Genomic DNA, 14,793 nt, shown 5'->3' on the forward strand with positions numbered 1-14,793 from the left:
GTCTTGTCCTGCTCTACACGTTCCACGACGCTTGCAGAGACCGCCTTCTTGACCGTTGGACCTTCCATAGGTCTCGTCCGCTCAGTCCGCCGGAGTCTGTCTTCACATGCTGGGATAGACAACTCCCTATCACACCGAGGGTTTGAGACCCATCGGCTACCCTCACCTGATTTAGCCGGCTTGTTAAAGCCGTTGCCCGGGGTGTGGCCGCTGTCGCATGCAAACAGCTACGGGGAGCCACAGGTGAGAGCTGAGTGCCAGGTGGGGACCAAAGGTGGACTAACCGCCCTGAAAAGGACTCAACATGTTCCCCCACCAGAGGTGCTACCCCTCCCTGACACCCCATACACCCCATGTTCAAGTGGACTGAGCACCTAAATCGTAAACGAGAAAATCTGCAGATGCTGGAAATCCGAGCAACACACACAAAATGCTGCCTGGCCTGCTGAGTTCCTCCAGCATTTTGTGTGTGTTGCTCTGAGCTCAGAAATGCTTATAAAACGAGAACATGCTGGAAGCACTCAACAGGTCAGGTAGTATCTATGGAGTTAACATTTCAAGCCAAAGACCCTTAGAACACTTTGAATCTTAGCCTGGAAATTCTTGGTGTTTTATCTTTGTGTTCCTTATGTGCACTTTTTATACCAAAATGAGCCTCAATTTGTACTACGAGTTTGAAATAGGGTTGTTTTAAACATAGAAACATAGAAAATAGGTGCAGGAGTAGGCCATTCGACCCTTCGAGCCTGCACCGCCATTTATTATGATCATGGCTGATCATCCAACTCAGAACCCAGCCTTCCCTCCATACCCCCTGACCCCTGTAGCCACAAGAGCCATATCTAACTCCCTCTTAAACATAGCCAATGAACTGGCCTCAACAGTTTGCTGTGGCAGAGAATTCCACAGATTCACCACTCACTGTGTGAAGAAGTTTTTCCTAATCTCGGTCCTAAAAGGCTTCCCCTCTATCCTCAAACTGTGACCCCTCGTTCTGGACCTCCCCAACATCGGGAACAATCTTCCTGCATCTAGCCTGTCCAATCCCTTCAGGATTTTATACGTTTCAATCAGATCCCCCCCTCAATCTTCTAAATTCCAACGAGTACAAGCCCAGTTCATCCAGTCTTTCTTCATATGAAAGACCTGCCATCCCAGGAATCAATCTGGTGAACCTTCTTTGTACTCCCTCTATGGCAAGGATGTCTTTCCTCAGATTAGGGGACCAAAACTGCACACAATACTCCAGGTGTGGTCTCACCAAGGCCTTGTACAACTGCAGTAGTACCTCCCTGCTCCTGTACTCGAATCCTCTCGCTATAAATGCCAGCATACCATTTGCCTTTTTCACCGCCTGCTGTACCTGCATGCCCACTTTCAATGACTGGTGTATAATGACACCCAGGTCTCGTTGCACCTCCACTTTTCCTAATCGGCCACCATTCAGATAATAATCTGTTTTCCTATTTTTGCCACCAAAGTGGATAACTTCACATTTATCCACATTAAATTGCATCTGCCATGAGTTTGCCCACTCACCCAACCTATCCAAGTCACCCTGCATCCTCTTAGCATCCTCCTCACTGCTAACACTGCCACCCAGCTTCGTGTCATCCGCAAACTTGGAGATGCTGCATTTAATTCCCTCATCCAAGTCATTAATATATATTGTAAACAACTGGGGTTCCAGCACTGAGCCTTGCGGTACCCCACTAGTTACCGCCTGCCATTCTGAAAAGGTCCCGTTTATTCCCACTCTTTGCTTCCTGTCTGCTAACCAATTCTCCACCCACACCAATACCTTACCCCCAATACCGTGTGCTTTAAGTTTGCACACTAATCTCCTGTGTGGGACCTTGTCAAAAGCCTTTTGAAAATCCAAATATACCACATCCACTGGTTCTCCCCTATCCACTCTACTAGTTACATCCTCAAAAAATTCTATGAGATTCGTCAGACATGATTTTCCTTTCACAAATCCATGCTGACTTTGTCCGATCATTTCACCGCTTTCCAAATGTGCTGTTATCACATCCTTGATAACTGACTCCAGCAGTTTCCCCACCACCGACGTTAGGCTAACCGGTCTATAATTCCCCGGTTTCTCTCTCCCTCCTTTTTTAAAAAGTGGGGTTACATTAGCCACCCTCCAATCCTCAGGAACTAATCCAGAATCTAACGAGTTTTGAAAAATTATCACTAATGCATCCACTATTTCTTGGGCTACTTCCTTAAGCACTCTAGGATGCAGACCATCTGGCCCTGGGGATTTATCTGCCTTCAATCCCTTCAATTTACCTAACACCACTTCCCTACTAACATGTATTTCACTCAGTTCCTCCATCTCACTGGACCCTCTGTCCCTTACTATTTCTGGAAGAGTATTTATGTCCTCCTTAGTGAAGACAGAACCAAAGTAATTATTCAATTGGTCTGCCATGTTTTGGGAATCATTTGTGCAGAGCAGTGCCTAGGAAGAGGGTGGATGGATGGGAAAGCTACATTGAGGTTAGGATTAGAATCACATTTGTTATCACTGACATGTCAAGAAATGTGTTTTGTGGCAGCAATACAGTGCCAGACATAAAATTGCTGTAAGTTACAGTAGAAATGATAAATCGTGCAAAAGTGGAATAGCAAGGTACTTTTGATGGACCATTCAGAAATCTGATGGCAGAGGGGAAGAAGCAGTTCTTAAAGTATAAGGAATATAGAATGTGGAGTGGAAATGATTTCATCTTAAAGCTGTCTCAGGGTCAATGAAGATGTGTGGACAAGGCACAGGTATAGTGGTGCAAGAAAAGTTGTGAATTTTCTGTATGACCTAAAATGTGATCAGTTCTTCATCTAAGTCCTAAAACTAGATAAAGAGAACCCATTATACTTGATCATTTATTTATTTATTGAGCAAAATGATCCAAATTACAAGCATTTGTTGGAAAAAGTATGTGAACCTTTGCTTTTGGTAACTGGTGTGACAGCCTTGTACAGCAATAACTTCAACCAAATGTTTTTGGTAACTGTTGATCAGTCCAGCACATTGGCCCAGAGGAATTTTAGGCCATTCCTCCTTACAACATTGCTTCAACTCTGGGATGTTGGTGATCTTCCTTGAATGAACTTCTGGCTTCAGGTCCTTACACAGCATTTCTATAGGATTAGGTCAGTTCTTTGACATGGCCATTCCAAAACACAAATTTTCTTCTTTTTTAAACCATTCTGTTGTTGAATTGTTCTTGTCTTTCAGATCATTGTCTTGTTGCATTATCCAACTTCTATTAAGCTTCAGGTGTGTTACGTACCCCGTAACTGGGTTGCCAAACCAGCAGAAATGGATCACTCAGTTGGAATCTGGAGTACTAGAACTAAGAAAGTTTTATTAAAGAAATAAGCAACACAGTAACCGAAAGGATAATAAATGCAACAGTTCAGCAATGATAACCACACATGTGCACAGAATTAAGATAACAGCATCAATCAAGCTCTATCGTTGTCTAGGGGTAAATGACCAAATTTCAAAGTGACTCAAAGTTCAGTCCAGTTTAGTAGTTCAGTTCGCAGTAATCGTTGCCATGGTGATGGACAAGGTGGGGGAAGAGAGAGACAGAGAGAACAGGAACAACTGATCATTCAGACACGGCTTCACTCACAGACCGGCGAGATGGCTCACAAGCAGCTTTTGGGCGAGTCCTTGGTGATGTCACCTGAGGTCACCGACTGTGACCCCTCCTCCAGATGCGGTTGATCCTCTGCAGTGAACCCGGCACCCAGGCAAGGGCGGACACACACCGGGTTCCCGCTGATCGTACCTTTCCACCCTGGGCGTTGTCCGGTACTCCCCACCGACTCGTGAGAAGCGTACCGCTTCCAGGGTCTCGTTACCTCGGGTGGCGTGTGTGTCCTGCCTTAGCGAGCCTGTCCCTTTTTATCCCCCTGCTGGGGTATCGCCTGTCCATCACTTCAAACAGTTCAAGGTTCAAAGGGGGAGCCGCTCCAGACAGCTCTCTCTCTCCCCCGTCCCTTCATTACACATCTCCAGACGCTGCTCCATTGTTCCTTATCTCTCCTTCCCCTGAGGGCAGGTGGCAGACCACTTGCTGATGTCACTGATGCTAACCCAGGCCAGCAAACATCTTAATTTTATGTGTATTCTCGTCACAGGTGACAGACTGCTACCCTGATATTCTCCTGTAAAATGTCCTGATACAATTTCAGAATTCATTGTTCCCTCAACGATTGCAAGCTGTCCAGGCCACAAGGCAGCCAGGCAGCTCCAAACCATGCTTCACAGTTAGGATAACATTTTGGTGTTGGTGTGCAGTCTCCTTTTTCCTCCAAACATAGCAATGTGCATTTCTGCCAAAAAGTTCAACTTTTGTCTCATCTGTCCTCAGAGCATTGTTCCAGAAGTGTTGTACAACATCCAAATAGTCTTTCACAAACTTGAGACTTGCAGCAATTTTTTTTTTTGGAGAGCAGTGTCCTTCCACGAACACCATTCTTGTTCAGTATTTTTCTTACAGTGGACACATGAATGGAGACGTTAGCAAATTCTAGAGATTTCTGCAGATCTTTTGCTGTCTGTTACCTTTGGGTTCTTTTTCAACTCCTTCAGCATTGCGCGTTGTGATCTTGCTGTGAACTTCGCAGGATGCCCACTCCGAGGGAGAGCAGCAACAATACTAAATTTTCTCCCGTTGTAGACAGTTTCTTTTACTGTGGACTGGTGAACACTCAGGTCTTCAGAAATGCTTTTATAGCCTTTTCCAGCTTCATGCATCTCTGCAACTCTTACTTCTAAGGTCCTCTGAAAGTTATTTTGATCACGGCATGGTGCACATAAACAGATCTTTCTTGAGAAGAGCAGGCTTTGTTAGTAACCTGACTTGATGTGTCTTTTTTATAGGGCAGGGCACCTCTGCAGCTCACACCTCCAATCTCATCTCATTGATTGGAGCACTTAACTCGAAACAACTTTTCTAGAAGGCATTACCCCAGAGGTTCACATACTTTTTCCAACAAATACATATAATATTGGATCACTTTTCTCAATAAATAAATGAACAAGTATAATGTTTTTGTATTATCTTTTTAAAAATTGGGTTCTCTTTATCTAGTTTTAGAATTTGCATGAAGATCTGATCACATTGTAGGTCATATTTATGCAGAAATAGAGAAAGTTCGATAGGATTCCCAGACATTTTAGCACCACTGTACAGGGGACTGAATAAACACTGGCTGGGAAGTGCAGGGGTAGGCATGATGGAGACAGCTGTGAACAACCAGAGGTGGGTTGTGATTGGTTCGTGTGAGGTGGCTCAGGTAGGGTTGCAATCTGGGGGAGCAGTGACCTGGCTGGGGTAGGTGGATGTGGGTAATAGAGGAGCCATGGCCAACCAGTCCCCCTGCAGAATTTGTCCTTGCACTGATAAATTTTGAACTTAGTTATTTTTTGATGATGCTCATTTCATTGACCAAACAATATTCAAAGAGCAAAGAAATAGTGAATTACTTATTGGACAGACCATTTTTTCTCCGATTTTATTCCGAATTGGAAGTGTGCATCATTGGAACTCCTTGGCAATTGAGACAAAATTCAATCTTTGTTTTAAATGGCTACCTCCTTAAATGTTTTCTTCTATCTTAGAGAGTGAGCCGAGAGATGCTGGCACTGATCAACGCAGTTCTGGGATTATTCGATTACACACAATCAAGCAAGTTATTGATAGGGTAAGATTCTTTCTGTCAGTACTGTTAGAGCAATGTGTAAAAGTTGATTACATATTTACAGCTGCCTTTCTGCCATTTTAGGATAAGCATGCCGTGCTAGACATTACTCCAAATGCAGTGGATCGGTTGAATTATGCACAGTGGTACCCAATTGTAATTTTTCTAAACCCCGATTCCAAGCAAGGAGTTAAAACAATGCGACAAAGACTCTACCCTGAATCTCGAAAAAGTGCCCGGAAGTTGTTTGAGCGTGCCATGAAACTGCGTAAGAACAATCATCATCTGTTCACGTGTGAGTATCGCATTACCGATGCTGACTGGAATGACTCTTCTGTAAAACTGAGCACGTGTTTAGTGCAAATTACACTAAGGATACCTTTCGGTGGTTAGTACTGTCAAAGACCTGACATGAGTGGTTTGCAAGTTGAGAGATTCTTGCTCACAAAGCATAAAGATAAGTTAGAACTTCAACAGCAGAAATTTGGGTCAGCTCTGGTTCACAGAGAATGCAGAATGGGAAGCTACCAGGAGGTATCGGGAGATGTGGATAGGGGTTTCTCTGCAACACTTGTTAATGAAGTGAGAGATGAGTGAAGGTAATGAAGTATTTTATGAAACTTGTGGTTAAATAGAATACGACCATTATATGTGCATCAGGAAATTGCCAGGAATAAGTTGGTGTGTGTGGGCAAAACGTAACAGCCTTTCTTGGATAACTGAATGTAATTTCTACCCATCTAAGTGGAATGCGGTTGATTGTTGTGACATTGGAAAGTCTTCAAGAGAAGAGATGATGAGGTAGAGTTGGATTTGCTCAGTAGGCAGGTAGAGAGGAACACATGCTTTTAAAGTTCAAAAGTTCAAAATAAATCTATTTTCAAAATACATACATGTCACCATATACAACCCTGAGATTCATTTTCTTGCAGGCATACTCAATAAACCCAATAACTGTAATAGAATCTATGAAATACGGCACCAGTAGAGCAGACAACAGTCTGCCAAAAGACAACAAACTGGTGCAAATACAAAAGGAAGAAAAAAGAGAAGTAATAATAATACTAAACAATAAGCAAGAAATATCAGAACATGAAATGAAGAGTCCTTGAAAGTGAGTCCATAGGTTGTGGGAACAGGTCAGTGATGGAGTGAGTGAAGTTATTCTCTGGTTCAAGAGCCTGATGGTTGAGGGGTAATAATTGTTCCTGAACATCGTGGTGTGAGTCCTGAGGCTGCTGTACTTCCTTCCTGAAGGCAGCAGAGAGACGAGAGCATGTCCTGATTGATGGGGTCCCTGATGATGAGAAATGGGGTGAGGGGACAAACAGACAGGGTCCAGATCCTTGAAATAAATGTAACTAATTACAATGCACACAAAATTCTCGGCCAGCTCAGTAGGTTGGGCAGCATTTATGGAGAAGATAAAAATAGTCAACATTTTGGGGCAAGAACCTTCATTAGGACCTCTGATGAAGGGTCTTGGCCCAAAACATTGACTATTTTTTCATTTCCATAGCTGCTACCTGACTTACAGGCTCCAGCATTTTGTGTATTGGATTTCCAACATTAGCAGGATTTCTTGTGTTGATAATCAGAGAACAGAGGCTTGTGTTTTGATGCATTGTCACTCCTTGTATGTCAAATGAAGCAGGTCGCTGCCTTTTCTTTCATTTTAGCCAAGGTCATTTGATCCCCTTCATAATTGGGCTTGTATTTGTGTTTTACAGTGATTTTGTAGGATTCTGTGTGAGGGAGGATCCCAGAGTGTATAGTTTGAACTTTTTAAATAAAATATCAGTGGTCTGTTTTTCAACTTTTCAAAGTGCTGGGGGTGAAATTGTGCATTGCGTTGCTGTGTCTTTTTGTTTTTCAGAATTTGGTCATTTGGAAGGATCTGAAGGGCATAGTGAGTGCACGTTACAGCAGGAGAAAGTTCATTGTTCATCCTAATGCCACGGCATCCAAGCTCTGGCTTCATTGTGTAGGAAGTGTCTGTGCAATGTAACTTTGAGCACAAAGGGCTGTTAGAGAAAAAAGAAACCAATTATGTTTTCTGACTTCTTTTCCAGCTAACATCAATTTAAATTCAATGAATGATGGCTGGTATGGAGCATTGAAAGAATCTGTCCAGCAGCAACAAAACCAATTGGTTTGGGTATCAGAAGGAAAGGTATGAAAATTTAATTTCAGTCAAAATAGTGCACTGTGTTGTGTTTTCTATGGAATCCTGTGGAGTTGCTTTGTTAACAATTGACAGGACAGTTCAGGTAATGTGAACTGCCTTAATGTAGGGAAATTCACTTTGAATGTTCCTTGCAAAACATAATCGTCATCCATTGTTCTTTGAGAAACGTGTATGGAAATGAGAGGGATCTTTTCTGTTTCACTGAATGAAATGTGTGAATCTGGGATTCCAAAATATTCAAAGTAGAAGTAGCTGCAAAAATCCCTTTAATGTTTATGCCAGTTGGGCAATAAAAGTGAAGCTATTCCAGTCAAAATGCTGGTTTGAACATAAATCAGCCATTTAAGGAATTTAGTTAGCCACTTGAACAGTGTACTTCTCTTTTTCCTTATCCTAATACAGTTTATGATCTAGAAGTGATGTAATGAAGGGGTTAAAGGTTAGCAACTAATTTGCTGAACTAATTAACTAATTTGCTAATTTGCTTAGTTTATTTATGTATCAGATTCATAAATCCTGAAATGTTTTATTTAACCGATGAATGAAGTTTGAGTAATTGCATGATGTGTGCTCAGATTTGGCTGATTTCTTATAGGCTGATGGTACAGCAGAAGATGACCTCGACTTGCACGATGATCGTTTGTCATACCTTTCGGCCCCAGGCAGTGAGTACTCCATGTATAGCACAGACAGTAGGCACACTTCAGATTATGATGATACAGACACAGAAGGTGGTGCCTACACAGACCAAGAACTGGATGAGACCCTCAATGATGATATTGGACCCACAGAATCTGCCATAACTAGATCCTCGGAACCAGTCAGGGAAGACTCATCTATGATGCATCCGGAATCCATGCCACAAGCATTCTCATCTTTTCCAGGACAAGTGCAGAATGTAGATCCTTCTGTCTATAAACCTCCATCCAATCAACCGGTGAGTTCAGCCTGAGACCAGAGCAGCAGGATTTGCATTTTGTGGTATTAAACTGAAATATCTAATTACCCCTGTTAAGGAACAGAGTTTGAAACCAGTCTTGAGAAGTCTGAAACTGGACCTAAGAATTCTAAAACCTAATTTAAGCAGCAGCTTGATTCTAGAAAATAAACCCCAGGTGGCCAAATTGGACACCAAGCCAAGTGAGGGCATCATTACCTCGGTCAGAGAAAAAGGAAGGGGTATTTGGGCTAAGAATACTGAAGTATATGGTTGCAAACTGAGCTTGCATTTAGCTGGGTGTCTGGTATATATGTTCAAGCTGGTTGATGATTGTTGGATTAGAGAAAAGGTACAGAGATTTGCTTCTTGTGATAAATATTAGAAACTGATTGTGAAGAGATTTTTGAGGAATTTTCCAGAAAAGTTTATGAAGGCAAGGCAGTGAATATTGTCTATATGGACCTTAGCAAAGCCTTTAACAAGGTCCTGCATAAGAGGTTGGCCAAAAGGTTTCAGTCACTTGGCATTCAAGATGAGGGGGTCAATTGGAATAGACGTTGGCTTTGTGGGAGAAATCAGGGAGTGGTAGTAGATACGAGGAAATCTGCAGATGTTGGAAATTCAAACAACACACACAAAGTGCTGGTGGAACGCAGCAGGCCAGGCAGCATCTATAGGAAGAAGTACAGTCGACATTTCGGGCCGAGACCCTTCATCAGGACTAACTGAAAGAAGAGATAGTAAGAGATTTGAAAGTGGGAGGGGAAGGGGAAGATCCGAAATGATAGGAGAAGACAGGAGGGGTTGGGATGGAGCCAAGAGCTGGAAAGTTGATTGGCAAAAAAGGATACAAGGCTGGAGAAGGAAGAGGATCATGGGACGGGAAGCCTAAGGAGAAAGAAAGGGGGAGGGGAGCTCAGAGGAAGATTGAGAGCAGGCAAGGAGTTATAGCAGGCTGAGGGTAGCAGACACCAACAGAATCAACAAACTCATTCGCAAAGCCAGTGATGTTGTGGGGATGGAACTGGACTCTCTGACGGTGGTGTCTGAAAAGAGGATGCTGTCCAAGTTGCATGCCATCTTGGACAATGTCTCCCATCCACTACATAATGTACTGGTTGGGCACAGGAGTACATTTAGCCAGAGACTCATTTCACTGAGATGCAACACAGAGCGTCATAGGAAGTCATTCCTGCCTGTGGCCATCAAACTTTACAACTCCTCCCTTGGAGGGTCAGACACCCTGAGCCAATAGGCTGGTCCTGGACTTATTTCCATTGGCATAATTTACATATTATTTAATTATTTATGGTTTTATATTGCTATATTTATACTCTATTCTTGGTTGGTGCAACTGTAATGTAACCCAATTTCCCTCGGGATCAATAAAGTATGTCTATCTATCTATAGTGAGAGGGACAGAGGGAGAAAAAAGAGAGAGAAAAGGGGGGGGAATAATAAATAAATAAGGGATGGGGTACAAAGGGGAGGTGGGGCATTAACAGAAGTTAGAGAAGTCAATGTTCACGCCATCAGGTTGGAGGCTACCCAGACAGAATGTAAGGTGTTGTTCCTCCAACCTAATTGTGGCTTCATCTTGACAGTGGAGGAGGCCGTGGATAGACATATCAGAATGGGAGTGGGATGTGGAATTAAAATGTGTGGCCACTGGGAGATCCTGCTTTCTCTGGTGGACAGAGCGTAGGTGTTCAGCGAAACGGTCTCCCAACCTGCGTCGGGTCTCGCTAATATGTAGAAGGCTGCATCGGGAGCACCGGACACAATATATCACCCCAGCTGACTGACAGGTGAAGTGTTGCCTCACCTGCAAGGACTGTCTGGGACCCTGAAAAGTGGTAAGGGAGGAAGTGTAAGGGCATGTGTAGCACTTGTTCCGCTTACACGGATAAGTGCCAGGAGGGAGATCGGTGGGAAGGGATGGGAGGGACGAATGGATAAGGGAGTCACGTAGGGAGCGATCCCTGCAGAAAACAGAGGTTGGGGGAGGGAAAGACGTGCTTAGTGGTGGAATCCCATTGGAGGTGGCGGAAGTTACGGAGAATAATATGTTGGACCCGGAGGCTGGTGGGGTGGTAGGTGAGGACCAGGGGAATCCTATTCCTAGTGGGGTGGCGGGAGGATGGGGTGAGAGCAGATGTGCATGAAATGGGAGAGATGCGTTCGAGAGCAGAGTTGATGGTGGAGGAAGGGAAGCCCCTTTCTTTAAAAAAGGAGGACATCTCCTTCGTTGCGGAATGAAAAGCCTGAGAGCAGATGCGGCGGAGACGGAGGGATCTGTGGCTGCTGTCTAGTGGGATGCCGTAGGGATCAGTGCTGAGTCTGTTGTTGTTTGTTATCTGTATCACCAATCTGGATGATAATGTTTTAAACTGGATCAGCAGATTTGCAGATCACACCAAGACTGAGGGTGTAGCGGACAGTGAGGAAGAGTATCAAAGCTTTTAGTGTGGTGTTAGTGTGATCCAGCTGGAAAATGGGTTGAAGAATGGTAGATGAAATTTAATGCAGACAGATGTCTGGGAGGACATACCAGGACTTGCATGGTGAGCAGTGGAGCACCAAGGATTGCTGCAGGACAGTGAGATCTGGGATTAAACGTGCATAATTCCTTCAACATGGTGTCACAGGTAGATAGGGTTATGAAGAAAGCTTTTGGCATGTTAGCCTTCATAAATCAAAGTATTGCATGCAGGAGGTGGGATGTTATGTTGAAGTTATATAATACATTGGTGAGGCCTAATTTGCAATATTGTGTGCATCCTGGTCACCTACGTACAGGAATGATGTCAATAAGATTGAAAGAGTGCAGAAAAACATTAAAAGGATTTTGCCAGCACTTGAAGACCTGAGTTATAGAAAAAGGTTGAATAGGTTCGGGCTTTATCCCCTGGATTATAGAAAAGTGTGGGAAGATTTGACAGAGATGTGCAAAATTGAAGGGTGTAGATAGGATAAATGAGAGCAGGCTTTTTCCACTGATGTTGGCTGAGCTGGAACTAGAGGTCATGTATAACCCCTGGAACTGGGGGTTAGCATGAAATGTGATATAGTTAAGGGGAACATGAGGGGGACCTTTCCTCAGTGTGGTGAGAGTGTGGAATGAGCTACCAGCAGAAGCAGTGGATTCACGTTGATTTCAACATTTAAAGAAATTTGAATAGGAGGGATATGGCAGACGGTGGTCTGGGTGCAGGTCAATGGGGCTAGACGGATTAATAGTTTGGCACGGACTTGATGGGCTGAAGGGCCAGTTTCTGTGCTGAGTTGTTCCATGACTCTGGGTGAATGAAAATTAGTGGCTTTGTCGATAGTGAGGAAAAACGTAGATGAGATGGAAAATGACAGGCCATTGGCAAATGGTATTTAATCCCCACATGATGATACGTTGAGGGAAGTCATAATAGATAGGACACCTCGAGTAAATGTTAGAGCAGATGAATAGAGACCCAGGGGTCTGAAAATTTCAGCATGTGTGAAGAGGGTGTTCTAAGGCAGGGCACAGAGTGTAAGAGTTCGGGGTACAGCTTAGTAAAGGTAATCAAGTTTGTATCGGTAAACTGAGCACTGATTGGTCTCACTGTTTCATAACAGACCTAGTTATTGAGATTTTAAATGGGTAAATGCAAACTGATTTTAAAAAATCTGATGGCAAAAAACCCATTAGTGCTTATACTCCATGTGATTCCTGGCCTGCCATATGTTGATCACTTCAGTGAATCTGAAATCAAAGGCAGTGCAGACTAACAGCAGATTCCCTTCTCTGAAAGACATTAATGAACTGGAGTATATCTACAGTTTGAGCATTTTATAGTTACAATAACTGATACTAAATTTTAATTCCATTTTTTTGCCACATAAATTACCTGAATTTGAGTTCCCAGGCTGCTACAGTGGGATTTGAACTTGTTTAGTAACAATGACTGTACTCACTCAGTAATGCACAGCTCTGTCAATGCCAACGAACGTTCTGACAGGCCTCAGATTGATCTTTTGCACTACCATCAGTATAAAATATAAAACTTTCCATCAGCCTTTAATATACTGTTTTTGAATTGAGACTGGCTTCCCAGTTTGTGCATGGTAGGTGCAGAGATGTGTGTAGCTGATTCATGAGCATCCCTCCAGTCGTTGCAATTGTGTTAACAATCTGATTTTCAGGGAACTGATGATGTTATGCATGCACATCCATACATGCTGCTACATTGTCTGTTTTCCACTTAAACGTAGGATCCAAACCTGACATTTGTGGCCCTAATAGTGAAGACAGGAACAGTGTGCACAAGTCAATGCAGCATTTGATGCAACTTGAAGAACTTCAGTATCTGTTTGTATACGCATGCATGCCGATACGCTGTCAGTGCGCATGTGCACCTGCGTGCTAAACCTTAAGCTTACTAGACTTGCCCAAAGCTTCAATTTCCTACAAAGTGTCTACTTCTGACCTCAATTGCACCAGAGGAGGCATTTCATTTCATTTCATTTTTCTGCTATGTATTGTTAATAGTTTCCTCATCTTTGGTTGGAATGTAATTCTTTCCAGTGTTGGTTAACAATGAGAAGCTGCAGTTACAAAGATGTTATCAGGTGATATGAATATGTTTTTTAAAATTTCAGTTGCAGATTAATTTCTATTTTAGTTTTAAGGTTGTTTGATAAATCTGATTGCATTGTGTGAATTACTTAAGAACGATGCTGCAGTTATTTTTCCCCCCTAAGGATGCACTCTGCAGATAACATGAATTAACAATCTCATTTTATCTTGGACGTTTCACAGACAGCAGATATTCTTCCTGCAGTACTCAATTCATCCCAGCAACTTGAATCTGTTCCTGTGGTGACCATGCCCTCTGCAGTCAATACCACAGTAGATCTTAACAATGTGAGACTTGAGGAGGTCGCCTCTCCTCCCCACAGCAGCCCTGAACCCCAGGTTGATCCCTACAGCAAACCTAGTCCAGAACCTTCTCGAGTCATTCGTTCTGTCAGTCCTCAGAGGCTAACAGTTCCAGAACCGACAGCAGCTCGAACTGCAGAGCCAACGAAGGTACCACTGCTGCAAACACCTTGCATGCCTACCGCACAGATCTGCTGCTTATTAATCTTCAACCATCCACTCTTGCTTTGCAGCTAATCACTCTGCTAAAGTTAGAGGCCAGACCAAGTGGTAAGCAAAGTAACAACCTTTTCTGATTGAGAAGAAGAGCTTGTGGTGCGTCTGCTCCTCAACAGATGATACTGACCTGCTTAATTACTATACACTAGAGATTCTAATGAATGCTATACAGCATCAACTGGATTGGCAGTTTAAATTTATTATAATTTTCTCTTTCTAACAACAAAATACTATCTAAAATATTAAATTCTAAAACCTAACTGAAATTGATTTAACTAAGCGTAACATCAGCCTGTCAATATTTGAGTGTATTAAGAAAGTTAACAGGGTTTTAACACTTATATAGTTGGTTTGGCCTATATCTTAAATGTTCTGCTTCTGCATCTTTCCTGCAATTTCTTATTTGCTTCACTTCCAAGTCTATCTCTGCTGGGCTGGCACCTGTACCAATTGTGGACTGCAAATGACATTGTGGTGGCATGGTTGTTGGGGATCCTGCTCTCATTAAAAGACATCCGCATTGGTTTTGGACAGTTCATTTCACTTAATCCTCACAGATCTAATTTTGAATGAGTGTTTGTTAGGTCTGTTAACTGACTGTCTTAAGTGGTAGCATTGAATTTGAATTGTGCAGCTTCAACATCTGATATGAATTGGATTTAAGTATAATCTTTCTAATTCTTTGCTTCTGTATATATTGAAGCTTTAAGAATTGTGCTGTGGGGAAAAAGTTGTATTGTCCTGAAACAATTGCACTTATAATCCAATTTTATTCAGAGACGTTACTTTGGTTGGAAAAAAAAT

General features: G+C 42.8%; 1 protein-coding gene across 6 annotated transcripts in view; it reads left to right on the top strand.

Annotated features, from left to right (window-relative positions):
• The window catches only part of tjp1a (tight junction protein 1a), a 210,311-nt gene that overhangs the window by 154,699 nt on the left and 40,819 nt on the right, over positions 1 to 14,793 (top strand). For 5 of the 6 annotated variants that reach the window (XM_063071083.1, XM_063071081.1, XM_063071082.1 and 2 more), the window contains exons 16-20: positions 5,648 to 5,730; positions 5,812 to 6,022; positions 7,800 to 7,900; positions 8,511 to 8,852; positions 13,651 to 13,920. In XM_063071083.1, the coding sequence (XP_062927153.1) occupies positions 5,648 to 5,730; positions 5,812 to 6,022; positions 7,800 to 7,900; positions 8,511 to 8,852; positions 13,651 to 13,920 (1,007 nt within the window). The remainder of the gene's footprint in view (positions 1 to 5,647; positions 5,731 to 5,811; positions 6,023 to 7,799; positions 7,901 to 8,510; positions 8,853 to 13,650; positions 13,921 to 14,793) is intronic. The other variant, XM_063071086.1, reaches the window with a different exon arrangement.

The sequence above is a fragment of the Mobula hypostoma genome, chromosome 18, assembly GCF_963921235.1.
Source record: "Mobula hypostoma chromosome 18, sMobHyp1.1, whole genome shotgun sequence".
Taxonomy (NCBI): Eukaryota; Metazoa; Chordata; class Chondrichthyes; order Myliobatiformes; family Myliobatidae; genus Mobula; species Mobula hypostoma.